Raw genomic sequence first — 16,599 nt, 5'->3', positions numbered from 1 at the left:
CCCCCGTGGAGATCTGCTACAAGCCAGTGAGGTGCAGGGCACTAGCTGGCACCCTGACTCCTTGACCCAAGGCCAGGGTCTGATGCAGGAAAGGGCAAAGCCACTGCTGCCCCACTCCAACAGCAATTGCCTCTGAGCCCGTGGGAAGCCATACAGGTCATTTTTTTTTTTTTTTTTTTTTTTTTCTGCCAGCTGCTCCCAGGGCAACTAGAGCACTGCAGGAAGTGTCGTTATGGCCTGGCCTGAGCCAGCGGGACCCCACCCCATCCTACCCTACCCCTGGGTACCCAGCACCAGGGACCTGCAGAGGTCTGGACACGAAGGTGGGCTCTGCTCCGAGTGTCCCAGTCTAGGGATCATTGCTGCGGGGTCAAGCAGGCCGAGGGGCAGAGCACGGCGCCTGCCCCCTGGCCAGGGCTTACAGGCTGCCAACTGAAGCGCTTGCCTGCAGTCTGGGGCCCTGGCCCAGGGGATCTCAGTGTGGTGCTTAGGTGCCCGTCTCATGCAGGGGGCAGCCCATGGGGCGCATGCTCCCAATCCTGCCCTTGGGGCAGCAGCACAGAAGCTTGTGACTTTGCCTCTGCCTTTCTCTTGGCGTAGCAAAGGCAAGGCCTCCGTCTCCACCACTCCAGCACCCGTGAACGTGCTCAGCTCCCGCCTCTGCCCTCCCCCGCACACCCTGCTCCTTGGAGGAGAGAAATAGTGCAGTGAAACCATGGCAACCGTACACAGCGTGCGGGATGCCAGTGCCGTGAGCTCAGTGGCTGCTCCCTGGTGAGGCCCAGCAGAGCCCACCCCAGGTGTCCAGCCCCTGGGTGGGGGCAGTTCAGAGCCCCAAGGGGAGGGCTGTGCTCACAGCTTGCACTGAGCAGGCGTCCGAGGGAGCCGGCCGAGCTCTGGTGCTGTCCTGCTCTGGGTGCTGAGCGAGCTTCCAGATGCTCTGAGTCCTTCTGAGCCTTGGAGCTGGACAGCTGTGGGATCACGTGGCAGGGACCCCTGCTGGCATCCTCGGCTGTGCTGCTGCTTTGATTTCCTCCACTGAGGCAGGGGTGGGCCTGGCTGCCGCTTTCGATGGGAGACTACTTGGAACAGATGCAGCATGAGCCACTTAGGAGGATGCTTCCTCCCTCTGCACCAGGGCCAAGTGTGGGCTGAAGTCTGCTTCTCTAACGAGGGCTGTGCCAGTTGGCTCCTCCCTCGCTCTACATGCAGCCCCACGACAGTCTCATTTATCAGATATGCCCTTCCCAAGTTAAGTACAGTACCGCTCAGTTCAAACCTTCTCCATCACACTCGGTAGCCCCTTGACCTCCTGATGCTCTGTGCCCTACCCCACCTTGCAGCTTCCCTGGTCCTCTGTGGAGAGCTCCATGAGCTGCAGAGACAAAAAGCATTGTATATGGCCATAGCTGTCCTCGCAGTGTTGCAGAGGGAGCATGGCAGGGCAAAGGAACACATACAATTGGTATCCCATAGGACAGGGCTGGGCAAAACATGGCCCGCCAGGCTATTCTGCCCAGTGGGTCTCCTAAAAAAAATTTAGAAAATTAATATTTACCTACCCCGGGCTGCTTGTCATGTGGCCCTTGATAGCTTGCCAAAACTCAGTAAGCACCCTTCTTCCTGAAATAATTGCCCACCCCTGCCATAGAAAGAAGAAGGAAAGAGGCCAGTGCCTAAAGTTGTGTGAAGGAGATGTATCCAATAGACTGAAGGAGTAAAGCTCTTCTCCCAGCCAAAGGAGGCCATACTGGCAACTGGTTAATCGGGGAACTGCCTGCTGTGGCCAAAGGGCTCTGATAACATACCATGAGACCCTAGCAGGGGTAAGGGTAAGGGCCAAGCTGAAGGTGCATGCTCCCCATCCCTTGACTCCAGGGGTAGCTCCTGTGCCTCAGTGAACAGCAGGCTGGTACCTCCTTTGTAAGGGTGCAGTGGCAGAGGGGTTAATGTGTCTTGCTGCTCTTGCATGAGTTTGGACTTTACTCTGGACTTGTATCAAAGGCCAGTCCCTAGCAGCCAAGTGGTAAATGGGTAAGTGATGGTTTGGCTAGAAAGGCAGCCTAGCACTACCCTAGCCTCATGTGCTGTTAGCTACAGAAACGTGTGCCTTAACCAGTAGTCCCGTGGGCCACTAGCCTGGGGTTGGCCTTTGACCTGATATGGGCTATACTGGCTGCAGCCCTTGGAGGGAGACGTGATCCCATCACTCGCCTTGGCCTTTCTTGGGAACTGAGGCCTTGACTCCTTGTGTGACTCTTGCCAAATTGCTTTGAACTGCCTGGTGTGCTTGGTATGGCCAGCACTGAAAGCTCAAAAATGATGTGCCAAGCCCCAAATCATGAGGACCGTGTTAATCATTGTGCTCTCTGGTTTGCCCCTTTGCTCTGTGAAACCCTCTGCCCCACCCAGTGCATGTGAGGAGCAGTCTGTATAATGCCACATGCTCCTACGGGCAGTGTGGAAGGAAGTTTTGGCCCTGCGGTGTTGTAGGAGCTTCTGCTCTCACATCTGTCCAGCAGTCAGTATTGCCCCTGACCTTCAAACCAACCCTGTCTCCTCACATATCAGCTCTTCCCATCTCCACCACCCCATTAATATAGCTCCTGCTCATAGAGTCATAGGGGCAGAAGGGACCTCTCAGGTCACTGGGCCAACCCCTTGGAGATGCAGAATATGCTACTGCTAAGCTACCTTAACCAATGCTACTCCAGCCTGTTCTTGAAAATCCTGCCCAGTGAAGGAGAATCCTCAGCTCCCCATTCTGACAGTAAGGAAGTTTTTTTTTCTCCCTGAGATTGAATCCAAATCTGCTTTGCCACAATTTAAATCCATTGCTTTATGTCCTGCCCTCTGCCGTGAGAGAAAACAGTTGTTTTCGTGCTCCTTTATGGCAGCCTTTCAAATATTTAGAAACTGCTCTAGTGTCTCCCCTCATTCTCCTGTTCTCCAAACTAAACACAACTAGTTCTCTCAGCCTTTCCCTGTACAACTTTGCTCTCCATCCCCTCTGTCATCTGTGTTGGTCACCTCTGGGTCCTCTCCATTCCCTCTACGTCCTTCCTAAAGCGTGGAGCTCAGCACTGCACACACAACTCTAGCTAAGGCCTAACTAGCACTGAGCAGAATGGTACGGTCACTGCCCATGTTTTACAAACAGTACAGCCCAAAACCATGCACTTCTTGTGTTGTGGCATCATCTTGCCAATTCCTGTTGAGTCTGTGATCTACCAAAGCCACCAGATCCTTCTCAGCCAGGTAGCTCACCACCTGCATCTGTGCATTTGCTGCTGGTTCCCTAGAGGCACCACCTCACATCTGCGTGTGCTGAATCCATTGTGCTGCCTCGAGCCCAGTTCTCCGATGTATCAAGATCCTTTTGAATTCTAATCCTATTTCCCAAAGCATTTGCAGCCCCTCCTAGTCCTGTGTCATCTGCAAGCTTGATCAGAGAGCTCTCTTTTTCCAGCCTCCAGATAATCAATACAGATATTAAGTAGCACTGGACTTGGAGCAGACCCTTGGGGAACCCCACTTGAAACCTCCTGCCATTCTGGCAGTTATCACTTCTCTTTGCTTGAGGTTATACAGCCAGTTACATTGCATCTGCCTAATGGTTACTGTCTCCAGCCCCATTTTCCCAGTTGACTTAGTCACACAGAGCAGTATCTGGAGCCCTACTAAATCCAAAGGTATTACGTCTCATCATCCACCCAACTAGCTACCTTGGCAAAGAAGATCCAGTTGCCTTGGCATGATTTGTTCTTAACAAGGCCATATTGGCTGCTGGGGATCACCCCTTCTCCGTGGGGTGCCCAGGCTACAAATGGTCCGGTTTATAATTTGCTCTTGCATCAATTTTGCCCTCTCAGCACTTCTGCTCTTCTTGGAGCTTCTGGGATTTTTCATCTCTCTCTTCCAGGGACCCTGCAACAAGGTCGCCTTCTCCCCCTACACAGCCGGGGGGAGGAGGGGGTGCAGCTCTGTTCCTCACAAGGGCTGGAGAGGAAGCACAGGCCCATGCCGGCCCCTAGGTGACTTTGCTTAGTGGGGAGGGGAGGGGTGTGGGGTTTCCTTCCTGCAACAGCTCCGATTGGCTGCTGTTTCCTAGGAGGCGGGCAAGAGGGGCAGGCAGCCAGTCGGATGGGGTTTTCCTCCAGCTAGGCTGGAATTCCCAAGAGAGCTGGCACAGGTTTTGCTGTGGCCAGGCTGGCTCCAGCCACCGGGAACCCTGGTGCTGACAAGGAGGGCTTGAGTACTGGCTGTGCTGCCGGTGGCGCACAGACTTGTTGCTTCTGAGACGCAGCCATGTGCCAGCAGAGCAGAGAGCAGCCCGGCAGGGTTGGACTGGACTGGTGTTGAACTTGGCAAGCAGTTGTGGGGAGGTGCTCCCTGCTGCCGGCTGGTGGCTGAGTGTGAATCTCCTGTATTCATGTGATACGTATTTTATTTTCCAGCCTGGAACTGATGCCAGCATGGAGCTACCCCAGCTACCTCTGCCAGCTTCACCCATCCAGACCCTCTCCACCGCCACTAGACCAGGTAGGGACTGCCTAGCTAGGGCCCCCAACCTGTCCTCCCTGCTCCAAAAACAGAGCTAAGCCCTTTGTGGGGGCTCCCTCTGTCCCCGGCGTTGGGGAGAAGGAGCAGTGATCAATTGTGTCCATCGGCTGCGAGCAGCAGGCTGTCAGCACAGTGATTTTACTGAGACTGTCAGCGGGGCCTTCGAGACTCTGGGCAGCCTGCCGCTTGCACTGGAAACAATATAGCCCTATCCCCATGGTGCTGAGGCCTGGCTAATTAGCATGGGTGTTGCTAGCTGACCTACCCAAAGAGCAGTGCAAATATGGGTGTGCTGCTTCTAGGTGGGGGGCAGCTGGCATGGAGCCACATAGTGTCCTGAGGGTACCAGGTAGTAATGGCCTTGGGAATCTGGCCACAGAGACTCTGGAGACCTGAGCACACTTTTTCTACCAATGTTTGATTCACACAGCACTCTGTCCCTAGGGCACATTGGTCACGGGTGCCTCAGGGACCCAGTTTCCCCAAAGACTTACACCTCCCTCAAAGAGGAGCTCTCCTACGCTTGTGCCTGTGCTCCCAGTGCAGGCTATGTGTCATGTGTGCAGGCCCAGTGGGGGTCTGCCGTTTGTGCAGAACATGGGAACAGAGGCATGTCACTGCCTGTACAAATGATGCAGCTGGGTGCGTGCAGCAGGGGTTTGTGGGATCATAATCTAGGAGGCTTCCCCCCAGTGTGCAACAAGAATAAGCCCAGGGTTGCACTCGCCAGTCCATTTTGCACCTGTTTGCACTTGATCACCTGAGTCTTCTAGGTTCCTACAGCTGCCTGGGAGGGAGAAGTCTACCTTGGAGCCCCTTTGAAAGGAGGTTTTGAGATTAGTGGGATCCCTGTGGAAAAGCCTTCAGGCTGCGCATGTATATATGTGGGCACATACATGCACATGCTGCAGGCTCCTACCCTGTCTGACACTGGGACCTGCCGCATAACCAGGGGCAGGGGGGTCTCCACACACAGTCTCTGTGGTGCAGGCATGTATGTGACTGGTGGCACCCTTCCACCACGTGCGCCCTGACCTACTGAGCTGTGCTGGGAGCTTCTTGGCAGCGCTGGGGGCATAGAGGATGTGGTTTGTGAGATGGGTGGGATGCAGCTGTAGAGCATCTGAGATGGATTCTGGACTCAGCCGGGCCACTGTGGCTCTTGAGTTTCCAGACTCGGGCCTGCCCTACATAATGGAGCTTTGTGAGCAGAACCGCATGTCCACACTGCGCTGCTCTGGAGAAGCAGTTCTCCTCCTGCTTTCTGCTCTCCAAGGCAAAGGAGGCTCTGCCCCCACCTGGCAGCCAGCAGAAGGCTCATGGAAACAATCCTGCACCTTCTGCCACCTCCTGCAGTTCCTTCAATAGCTGGTGCCTTTCCAGGGTGTACTTCCCCCCCTGCCAGCACAGCTGCTGTGGTGGGGCTTTGTGCAGATAGACATACATAGGCAGCTTCCCTGGGGCAGCTACCAGAAGCAGACTGGTTTAGACAGGGCCTGACGGTCTCTGCTGCCTTTTTATCTTTATGGGAGGCACTGCTGCTAGACACCATCTGAAGCAGCCTAACATTGCTTTGCCAGGCCTCAGAGAGTTGTCTTGGACCCGGAAGCATGTAACCTGCATCCCCTGGAGCTGGGAGAGGTGTGACGCTGCTCCACCACAGGTGTCCGACTTGCATGTGAGCATGTGCAGAACAGGTAATTGGCCATGCCCAGCCCCTCCCTGCAGCCCAGGGGTTACTTTTCTCATGCCTGCAGATGCTAGTTTGTATATGCCACTGGGAGTTGGCACTGGAGTCTCTCACATTACTGATGGCAGAGGAATGAGCTGAGGAATGTGTCCCTGTCCCATGTCTCTCTGCAAGGTGCTTTTTCTGGTTTCCTCTCAGCTGCCTAAATGGCACGTGTAGCTACTCTCCTGCTGTGAGCTATTTGCAAACTACATGCTCAGGGCCTCCTTTTAGTGGCTGCTAGCATCCAGGGTGACCCCTGGATGACCAAGACTGATGGAAAGGAGGAGAATAAAGGATTGTTGCAGGGGTCCTGAAGCTAAGAAAATATGCTGCACAGCAAGTCATCTGCACTTGTTCATATCCCATGTAGCCACGGTCAGAACAAGCCCCATGCAGCAGGGGTGCTCAGGCTCAGGCTGACACGAATTGGGAGTAATTCATCTGTAGTCCATGGAGCTCCCTGGTGCAAGTGAGCGGGGAGAGAGCAAGCCTGGGGTACATTCACAGGAGCTGGGCAGGGGGTGACCAAGATGGGTTGTCTTCCCATGGTTATCCTCGCCTCCCTCCTGGTGCTCAACGGACGAGGGACAGTGACTAATTGACCATATGAGCAGGTTGGGAGTTTTCTATCATATTTTTCTGGATTAATGTTTCAGTTCCTAAAAAGAAATCTGAAGTTCTCCACAGGGCAGTTTCATTTTTGTCAAATTCTTTTTTTTCTTGGGAAAGCACCATGGCCTTTTTCCCTTTGGGTCACTCCTAGGCTAATTTGTGCCTTCTTGAGCTGCTCCGATGATACCTGGGTACTGGTGTTTGGGTGCCTGAAGCCATCTCTTCTCTGTCATGGGCCACAATCCCTGCCTGGACATCATCTCCCAGGATGTACCAAGCACTGATTGCACTGTGATGTACCATGGGAGTCCCAGGACCACAGTGCACCATGTAGTCTGTGGCCAATGAAGGAGGCTGGGGATATGAGGCATCTGAATTACCAGTGCAGTCTCCAAGAGGCACCAGTCAATGTCCAGTGGACTCTGGTTAATGTCAAAACACTCTAAAACCAAACAGCAGGACATATCTGAATTCCAGGTTTGTTATGAACTGGAAAGATCAAAAAAGATATACTCTCTTTCCACTTTTTGTCCGAATTCAGAATGGTAACTAGTTTGGAAGTATTGTAATTTCTGACCAGATGGAAAATTTGGTTTCCGATCAGCTATATAGCTCCTGAACAGGGCATATGCTTCTGATGTCTTTGTCTAGTAATCCCATGTCCTAGACATTGTATCTGAGCACATTGCTCCCTGAACCAGGCACTCGTGTAAGAAACTTTCCCCAAACTGCCATGTAAGCAGAGCCTCAGTCCCATGAGCACTCAGGAATGGTGTGCAGGTATGAGCAGACCTAGGATTTTGAAAAAGGGGGTGCAGATGGTGAAACGCATCGTCACATATAACACAATGCACAGCTTTCTCCAATTAAAAAGAAACTAGAAGCTTTGCTAAGAAGCTAGAGGTCTAGAGCTATAGTATTCAATTTAAGATTGAAGCAAAAAAACACCAAATACTTTACTGGAGTATGAATTCTTATGCTATACCATAACATATATTGTGTTTTTATATATAATATATTTCATTTGTCCTGTAATCATTATAGTTAAGCATACGTTTTTCTAGATCACAAAACAAAACCTAGCCTTCTTGAGCATCTTGAAGGTGCCTCCAGTGCTTCATTGAAAGTCTTTTCCTCTCCTGAGTTAGTGTTCACTTGATTTAACATTTCCACACCAGAGTTAATGTTTCTAGCTAGAGTTAAAAAAACCAGTCTTCAGGGCTGTGACATGGGAGCTACATTACTAGGAGCAGCTAACAGCCAGCAGCATTGCAAAAGCAAGGATAGCTTGAGTAGTAAAACTATTAAAGATAATTAAAAGGAAAGAAGATCGTTAACACTGGTGGAATGAAGAGATTAGAGGGATTCAGGGAGATTACAATGGGTCCTGAAGTCAGTCGATGCCCTTGCTGCTGCTCGACTAGAAATGTTGCTGCCACTGCCAGGCAGTTGGCTTTAAACTTGGGTGAGCAAGGAATCAAAGGCGGGGTGGGGTGTGACTATACTGTGCACCACCCCTAGGTCTGCCCCTATTCATAAGGAGACTTTGGCTCCAAGTCACCTGAAGCCCTTTGTGTTCTGAACCCTTCCGCCAGCTCTTGTTCTCATGCCAGTAGAGGCATTTTTGCCTCTTTTGCCCATGAGACTCACCTGCGTTGCCAGCCCTGAGTGTTCAGGACTCCCAAATTGGCCCCCTCCAAAACCAGGAGATTGGCTTTTTGGTTGTGAGCTTAAACCATGGTCCCTGGGAGGACCTGCTGTTCCACTTTCTGGATCTGGGCCGTTCAGGAGTCGTGTTCTGTAGGTTTTCTCTGCTAGAAACCGACTGCGTTTCTCTGCAGTGCATGTTGGGATTCTCCCTGTGTCCCGCGATGCCAGAGCCTGTCAGACAAACCTCCTGCGTTGAGAGATTTATGGTTTTGTTGCGAGAGCGAGCATCGCTACTTTCTCCTTTGATCTTCTGTCTTGCCGGATTCTCCCAGAGTGCACTGAGGCTCAAGGCACCTTCTCTGTTCTCTTGCAGGGCTGGCTGGCTTCCACTGAGATGATCTGAAGAGGAGCTGGAGAAAGCAGAGCTACGTTTAAGATGACACGGACCGACCCACCTGACATACTGGTGTCTACAGTGTATCAAGACATAAAGGTGAACTCCATCGCGCCCAGGGATTCTGTCGTCTGCCAGCCACGGCCACAATGTGATGCCTTCATGTCCAGCTCCCTGCAGCGTGACCCACAGCCCTTCAACAAGCGCCACTGCAGGAGCTTTGACTTTCTTGAGTCATTTGACGACCAACTGGAGCCTGGCACCACCATGGAGCGCCCCTGCCGGCGCCCAGGCACCCCGGAGCCCTCCTCAGGCTCTGGAGTACGAAAGGCAGCTTTTAAGTCGGATGTTTATAACACCAGGTCCCACCCTCATGGGAGGGAAGGCCCCAAGGAACCGTCTGTCCGGGCAGAGCCAAAGAGGAGAGCGAGGTCAAAGAGTGCCCCCCGCGTGAAATCCACCTTCACTCCTGTTTCCATCCAGATGTCCTCCTCTCCCCCGCCGCCCACAAGGAGAGGGCGTGAAGTGCTGCGTGTTGGCAGGGAGCCTGCCAGGGTGGAGACCTCACCACGCCGGGAAAGCAGCTATGTGCCCATGAGAGCCATGGCCAATGAGGTGCACCCCATCAAGCTCCAGCCCCAGAGGAGCAGTGCCAGCCGCATCTCACCACTCTGTGTCAGCAGCAACTGCTTTGAGGATGCCCCCGGTATGAAGCCGGCTGCCAGCCCGCACGTCAAGTGCCGGATGGACATCAAGCCAGATGAAGCAGTGCTGGTGCATGCGGCACGCAGCATAAAGGCAGCACAGAACAGGATGGAGGCACCATATTGGCCGAGGCCTCCTGGCACTGCTAGGAGCCTGACCGTGCCCAGCAGCAGGCAGGTGTCCGTGTCTCGTACCCCCACACCCAGTGACTCCTACAGTGGGGAGCACCGGGTCGTCCCCTACCCCAATGAGTACTACGAGGGGGACCCCCGGGGGATGGCTTACCAGACAGTGCCTGTGCCCTCCCCTCGGGAGTATCCCGAAAGGGGCTGTGTGACCTTCTCCACCCCAGCTGTACCCACGAAGTTCTTCTATACTGAGGAGCCCGTGGGGTGTCCTGGCATCCCACTGAAAAGCTCTGGCTATGAAGGGTACCCTCACCCCTATCCTGCACGTCCCATCCCTCCACCGCACTTCTATCCAGAGGACATAAGCAAGGGAAATGTGCACACTGTCCCCCCCCGGACTTTCTATGTGGAAGAAGCAAGGACCTACCCCATCCAGGAAGCCCCCAGCCACACTTTCTATGGAGATGACCCTCGGTTTTTTGCCCCACGGAGTGCCCCCATGAAAACCCTGTATACAGAGGACGCCCGGGCCTACCCCGCCCTAAGCTCCTCTGCCCGGGTTTTCTATGCTGAGGATTATGGGAAATACCATGAGAGAGAAGCCATTTCTAGGACGTACCCTCACCCCCGCAGTGTCCCACCCTTGCACTTCAGTGACTGGTACTGCCCAGATCGGGGGGCGCTGCCCTATCAGACTTTGCAGATGTCTCGCTTTGCCCCCCACCCCTCTGGGCACGAGGCTTTGCTTTCCTCCTGGCACGCCAGCTACAGCACAAATCCACCCAGGCTGGGCACTGACAGCCGGCACTACTCCAAGTCCTGGGACAACATCCTGACCCCCAGCATCCGCCGCGAGGATCCCATGTGCCGTGGGCGCAGCTATGAGAACCTGCTTGTCCAGGGCCACCACCAACGTGCCTTATCACCTGACGACCGGCGGCAGCCAGTGGTGATCAACCTGTCCAGCTCCCCAAAGCGATACGCTGCACTGTCCCTCTCTGAGAACTCCCTCATAGAGAGAGTGCACTCGGATGGTGGGAGGTACGCCATGGGCCGGTCCTGGTTCGTCACCCCGGAAATCACCATCACGGACAACGACATTAAAGCCAATGGCCTGGGCAAGAGCGAGAAGCGCTCGGCCAGCTGGGATGTGCTGGATGCGGGGCGGGAAGGGCACCGCCCCTATGCTACACCCTATGACCCAGGGCCCACTACCAAAGAGAGTGCTCAGAGCAGCTCTGCCCGCCAGCGCAGCCTGGAGCAGCTGGATGAGCTCATCACAGACTTGGTCATTGACTACAAGCCACCGCCCAGCCACCGCACCACCGACGGTGACAGCCTGACGGACCAGCTCAAGAAGCTGATCAGCAATGGCGCACCGGCACCTGCCAGGAAGCCAGAGTCCCGGAGGCCAACACTGTCTTCGGCCATGGAGCCCAGGCCGACCAAGGAGCAGCCAGGGCCCAGTTGCTTCCGCAGCGACCTGCGCAAGGAGCACGGTGGGCCCTCTCTGGCAGCATCCATTTCTAGCAGCAGTTTTGAGAAGCAGCTGGACGACTGCTCCCCGGACCTGAGCGCTGAGGAGGACGACATGATGATGTGCTCCAATGCCAAGTGTCGGCGGACAGAGACCATGTTCAATGCCTGCCTCTATTTCAAGTCTTGCCACAGTTGCTACACCTACTATTGCTCCCGGAACTGCCGCCGGGAGGACTGGGACATCCACAAGGAGAGCTGCATCTACGGGCGCATAGGGAGTATCTGTCGGCACGTGCTGCAGTTCTGCCGGGAGAACGCCGAGGTGCACAAGGCTTTCTCGCGCATTGCCAAGGTTGGGTACCTCTCCCGGGGTCGGGGGGTGCTCTTCCTGGGCTTCCCCAACTCGGGCTCGGCTGAAAACTTCCTCCAGTTTGGCTTGGAGAGCTTGCTCATGTCACCCACCTACCTGTCCCTGCGGGAGCTGGAAGGTTACTCCGACAACCTGGGGGATTATGCCCGGGAGCTGCGGGATGCTGGCAACCAGTACGACCCTGATGAATGTTTCCTCTTGAATGTAACTGTGGCCGTTGGCCAAAAAGTGCCTCAGAGGCCATCGCCGAAGATGCAGGTGCCAACGGTTAGGAAATATGCCAAGGTGGCCTTAGCCTCTTCCAGCCCTGAGAAGAAGATCCTGAAGAAGGAGCGGGACATGGAGACGTTGATCCTGACCCCACCGCCCGGCACTGCAGACATCGACAAGGAGGGCGAGGAGGGGAGGAAGGCCCGGGAGGTGTGCTTCATCAACATCCAGCGGGAGCTACGGATCCGTGGCGTCTTCCTGCGCCATGAGTTCCCCAAGATCTATGAGCAGCTCTGTGACTTTGTGGAGAGCAACAAGAGGTTTACACCCACCACCATTTACCCCATCGACAAGAGGACCGGCAAGCAGTTCATGTGTATGATCATGGCCGCCTCGGAGCCACGGACCCTGGACTGGGTTGCCAGCCCCAACCTCCTGGATGACATCATGTGATCCAGCCTGTGGCCACCTCTCTCCTGTCTGGCACCCAGGCCTCTTATTTATTTACCCTTTGTAGATACGTATTTTATTATGGACACGCTAGCCTGGCCGGTCAGTATATTCTTATTGTTTCTAACAGATACGTGTTGGCTCACAGCCCTAGGGGAGTCCTGAGGAAAGATCGCTGCCCTGCTGGGAAAGCATGGGTTCGTGGACTCTTAGCAGGTCTCTGGCCACCCACGTTTGTTGCCACTGGTTGGCTAGATCAGGAGCTGCTGAGGTCTGGGTGGAGGTGGGGGGCTGGGGAGTGGGCAAAGGGCATGGCTGGTTGTGGGGTTTGAAGTTTGCCATAGGGAGAGGAGCCCTGCAAGTTGGGTAAGGTCAGTGCCCTGTCCCTGGGTCTGAGGTATGTGGGGTGTCTGCGAGATCCCATCACTGCCTTTCCTGGTGACCTCTGGCCATGGCACGGGGCTCTCAAGCCACTGGCTCTCAGCTGTTCTAGGAACAGCTCGTCCTGAGTAGGATCCCCAGCCTCAGCCTGTGGCTCCAACCACTAGACAACAAGGCTACCTCTGAGCTTGTATGGACGTGCCCACTCCTGTGACCCAGGCAGCTGGCAGGCTGTAGCCATGCACAGGTGAGCAGCCCTCCCCTCACCCATCCTTCTTTAATTCTGCAAATAGCCAGCAAGAGGATGGGTGTTATCCTGCCCTCTGGGGATGTTCCCGCCAAGGGTGCGAGGCCGCTGACACCCATTCAGCTGCACATGTGCATGGGGCCATGTCACAGTGCCCACGGGTGTGTTTGGGGCTCACCAGGGGCCTGTTTGTGTGGGGCTTACTGCCACCTCCATCCAATATGCCTGTTCCCCTGCCTGCTGCCATGTACCCACAGTTACTCCCCTTGCCAAACCTGCCACCCTCCAGCACCTCCCCAGACCTAGTCATTCCCCACTGCCAAAACAAGGGCCCTATCCTGTGTGGTACTGAGCATCTCCAGTCCTTTACTCTCCCTGCCCTCTTAGTGGGAGCAGGGGGATACTGCACATCAGGAAAGAGCCTGGAGTGGAAACTCTGGAAAGACCCCTGAGGCCCTGCGTAGACTCAACAAGGGAGGTTGGAGGTTAACGTGCCAAGACACTTCCTGCCTTCCCATGAGGCCAAGCTACAGCCCCACAGCAGCAGCACCTGGTCCAGGCCCAGTCTCCTCCTCTCAGTTACACCAGCGCAGCACCACCTCTGCTGCAGCCAGTCCCATGGTGTAGCTGAGAGGGGCCTGGGGATGCTGCCTCTCAGTGGGGACCCATTGTATGGACAGGGCTGCCTTCCCAGTGCCCCCAGTGTGTGTGTCTGGCTCCCCTGGGTGCTGGGAGAGCAGTGTGGGCAAGGGTCAAGCTGGGCTTTGGTGCTAGGTCTGTCTTCGGTGCCAGGATCCGCTTGCAATCGGAGTGAACCAAATGTGACCGTAGAAACAGACTGTGTGAGGGAAGGGACAGGGCCGAGCCCTTCTGGTGCCTCAAGCTCCCCCCCCAGTAAGGATGGGGTTAAACTAACCCCACTGCAGGGCTGTGCCTGCAGCAGCAATGAGGCATTGTGCAAAGCCCCCAGAATTGCAGAATGCCTGGGGGGCAGGGGGTAGAGGGCACAGCCTCCATCCCCTGGCACCCAATGGGATAAGGTTGGGCTGCCAAGGGTGGGTGGGCTTGTCAGGAGGAGGTGGAGGGGAGCAGGCATGTGGCTGAAGGCAGGCACCTACAGGTAAAGAGCCACATGTGTTTTATAGATGCTCTTCGTCAGGAGTCAGTGCCTTGCCCAGGAGGGCAGGGGAGGGGTTGCGTGAGTGCATGGGGCATAGCATGGGGTGCACGGAGTGTGCATGGAGCATGGGGACATGTGCATGGGGCACTGTGCTGGGGGTCTGTGTGCATGAGGGCAGGGGCAGGTGGGCATGGGTGGCAGCCTGGCACTGGGCATGGGCAGCGTGTGCCCATGGGAGTGAGGAGCTGGTGCTTGCATGCTGGCAGGGTTGCAGAACTTCCCCTTCTCAGGGCTAGGGGAGCATACATGGAGGTACCTGGCATGGGGCACCTGCCAGGGCAGGGGCAGCAGTATCTCTGGGTGAGGGGCTGGGGGCTGCAGTGTAAATCCAGCCAACGGCCTGGTCCTGCCCACATGTGGCAGCCAGATGCCTTTGGGAGCTTCCCTGACCCCCCAAAGGAAGGCAGCCCCAGCACATCCTGATGTGTATGAGGATCCTGTAGCTGGGGCAGAAACCACCTGCCCTAGAGGACAGGGAGGGGAGAGAGCACTGTGATCCCCACCTCCATCCTGCCTCCCTGTCATGGTGCTGGAGCCCCTACCGGCCCCAGGCAGCTTGAGGACACCCAGTCATTGCTACCACTCTCAAGTCTCTCTTGGCCTGCAAGGAGGCTGGGCCTGCATCAGCATCAGCCCAGTGCCAAGGCCTGCTGGGAAGCATCTCCTGCCCTCAGATGGATTGATCTTGGCAAACACAGCAGGGCCTGTGAGCTGCTGGGAGCTCAGGGACGACTCCTGTTAGTGCTGGCTCTGGCCCAGCAGTGCTGCATGCACATGTGTGCTCTCCCACTACATGCACATGCACACATGCTCTCCCACCACACGTGTGCCTTCCTGTCACACGTTCAGATACAGACAGGCATTCCCTCCTACCCACACACACATGCATGTCCTCCTGCCACACATGCATGTGTGCCCTCCCGCCACACATGCACACACAGGCATGCCCTCCCTCCACATACATGCACTTGTGTCCTTCCAGTCATGCACACGTGCCCACACATGCATGTTCTACTACCACACATGCACATGTATGCCCTTCCACTACACACACACACACACACACACACACACACACACACACACACACACACACACACACACACACACACACACACATTGTAGTTCTTATTCTTGGCAGTATGCAGAGCTGAGGGGCAGGTCTCTGCTGTCTTCCAGACACGCTCCTTGTTTCTCCCAGCATCAGTCACCTATATACAAGGGGCCTGGCCCTCTCACCCCTGTGTATGTGAGCAGTAACTCAGTGGAGCTTCTAGGGCACAGGTGACAGTGACCTGTGAGGTTGCCTGAGTGCAGACAGGGTGGCTGTGCCTGAAGCCAGAGTCCCTGTCCCCTTAGATCCCGTGGGCTGAGCTGTCCAGCTGCCTGCCCCACGGGTGCTGGACTTAGCCTCTCCCTCATGTTAGCTCCCCCATATCCCCTCTGCAGCAGAGGCCCTTGGGGACTAACCTTTCAGCTGCGTGATCTCCCAGCCCTGTGCTCGGGATCTCTGATTCTTTAGGACTCGTGTGCCTCAGGCATTGTTGCACAGCCAGCCCTGGTGTCCCAGGGAGGCAGCTGCAGCTCTGCCCTGGGCTGGGAGTCAGGCCTGGGCAACAGGACGGCTGTGTTGCTGGGGACGGTATCTCTTTGGAAGCCGCTGGGGATCTGTTGGCTGAGATGCTTCCCTGTGGGATCCAGCGCTGCCATGAGCACAGCACACCTGTTCCCGAGCTCCCTGGAGCAAGGGCTTGTCCTTCCCATCCTGTCCAGCACTGGGATTGTCATGCTAGAGCTGAGCAGTGGGTGGGGGCTCAATGCTGCACTGGAGCTGGAGGGAGATGCGTCCCGCCAGGGCAGAACAAGCTTCTCTGAGTGCAGGAGGGTGGAGGGACCAGCAAGAAGCCTGTTAAGGCTTGGAGGAGGAAAGAGGCCAGGGGGAGCAGCTCTTCAGCACCCCTCACCCCAGCTGTGAAGTGGGATTTCCTTGCTGTGCACATCAGGCACAGGCTGGCCTCACAGAGCTGCAAGGGAACAGGGAGTAGCTGACTTCTCCAGGCTGCTTGCTGCTCCCCAGGGGCTGCTCCTCAGGGGCTGACAGCAGATGAAGGCTCAAAAGGCTCCCAACTGCTGTGATCCCCCTGGGTATGCTGCAGCCAAGCCCTGGGCTGGTGCTGCGCTTGGGTTGTTAGAGCCACGTGGAGCTGGACCAGCCCCCTGCTTCCCTGCCAGCGGGTCCCTGTCCTGTAGCACAAGCAACACACCAGGCTGGGGGCAGAGCAGGGGCAGGAAGTGTGATACTGGCAGGGTCCCTGCCAAAGGGCAGTGCAGTGACCACAGCTTTTGCTGGTGGGGCCTACCAGCAACGTGCCCCAAAGCCAGGAGGGCTGGGGAAAGGCCCTGCCGCAGACGGGCTGTTGCTAGGGGGCTTTGTCCCGTGGGGCTGCAGCCGCAACCCAGGCACCTGGCATGTGACATTCTTTGAGCAGCTGAGAGAG

General features: G+C 55.8%; 1 protein-coding gene across 1 annotated transcript; it reads left to right on the top strand.

The window, feature by feature from the left end:
- The first annotated feature begins 4,439 nt into the window (after positions 1–4,439).
- CUNH9orf172 (chromosome unknown C9orf172 homolog) lies at positions 4,440–15,174 on the top strand. Its single transcript, XM_019540500.1, has 2 exons — positions 4,440–4,542; positions 8,931–15,174. Exon 2 carries the CDS (start codon positions 8,994–8,996, stop codon positions 12,294–12,296), a length of 3,303 nt encoding a protein of 1,100 aa, XP_019396045.1. The 5' UTR covers positions 4,440–4,542; positions 8,931–8,993; the 3' UTR covers positions 12,297–15,174.
- The last annotated feature ends 1,425 nt before the right edge of the window (positions 15,175–16,599 follow it).

Source organism: Crocodylus porosus, unplaced genomic scaffold (assembly GCF_001723895.1).
Source record: "Crocodylus porosus isolate Cpor-Errol unplaced genomic scaffold, CroPor_comp1, whole genome shotgun sequence".
Taxonomy (NCBI): domain Eukaryota; kingdom Metazoa; phylum Chordata; order Crocodylia; family Crocodylidae; genus Crocodylus; species Crocodylus porosus.
The sequence above is the reverse complement of the archived record's forward strand: the minus strand, read 5'-3'. Positions and strand labels throughout refer to the sequence as shown.

What these genes read in the sequence shown, in the direction of transcription:
- CUNH9orf172 (XM_019540500.1), top strand. Translation starts at nt 8,994, where the DNA reads ATGACACGGACCGACCCACCTGACATACTGGTGTCTACAGTGTATCAA.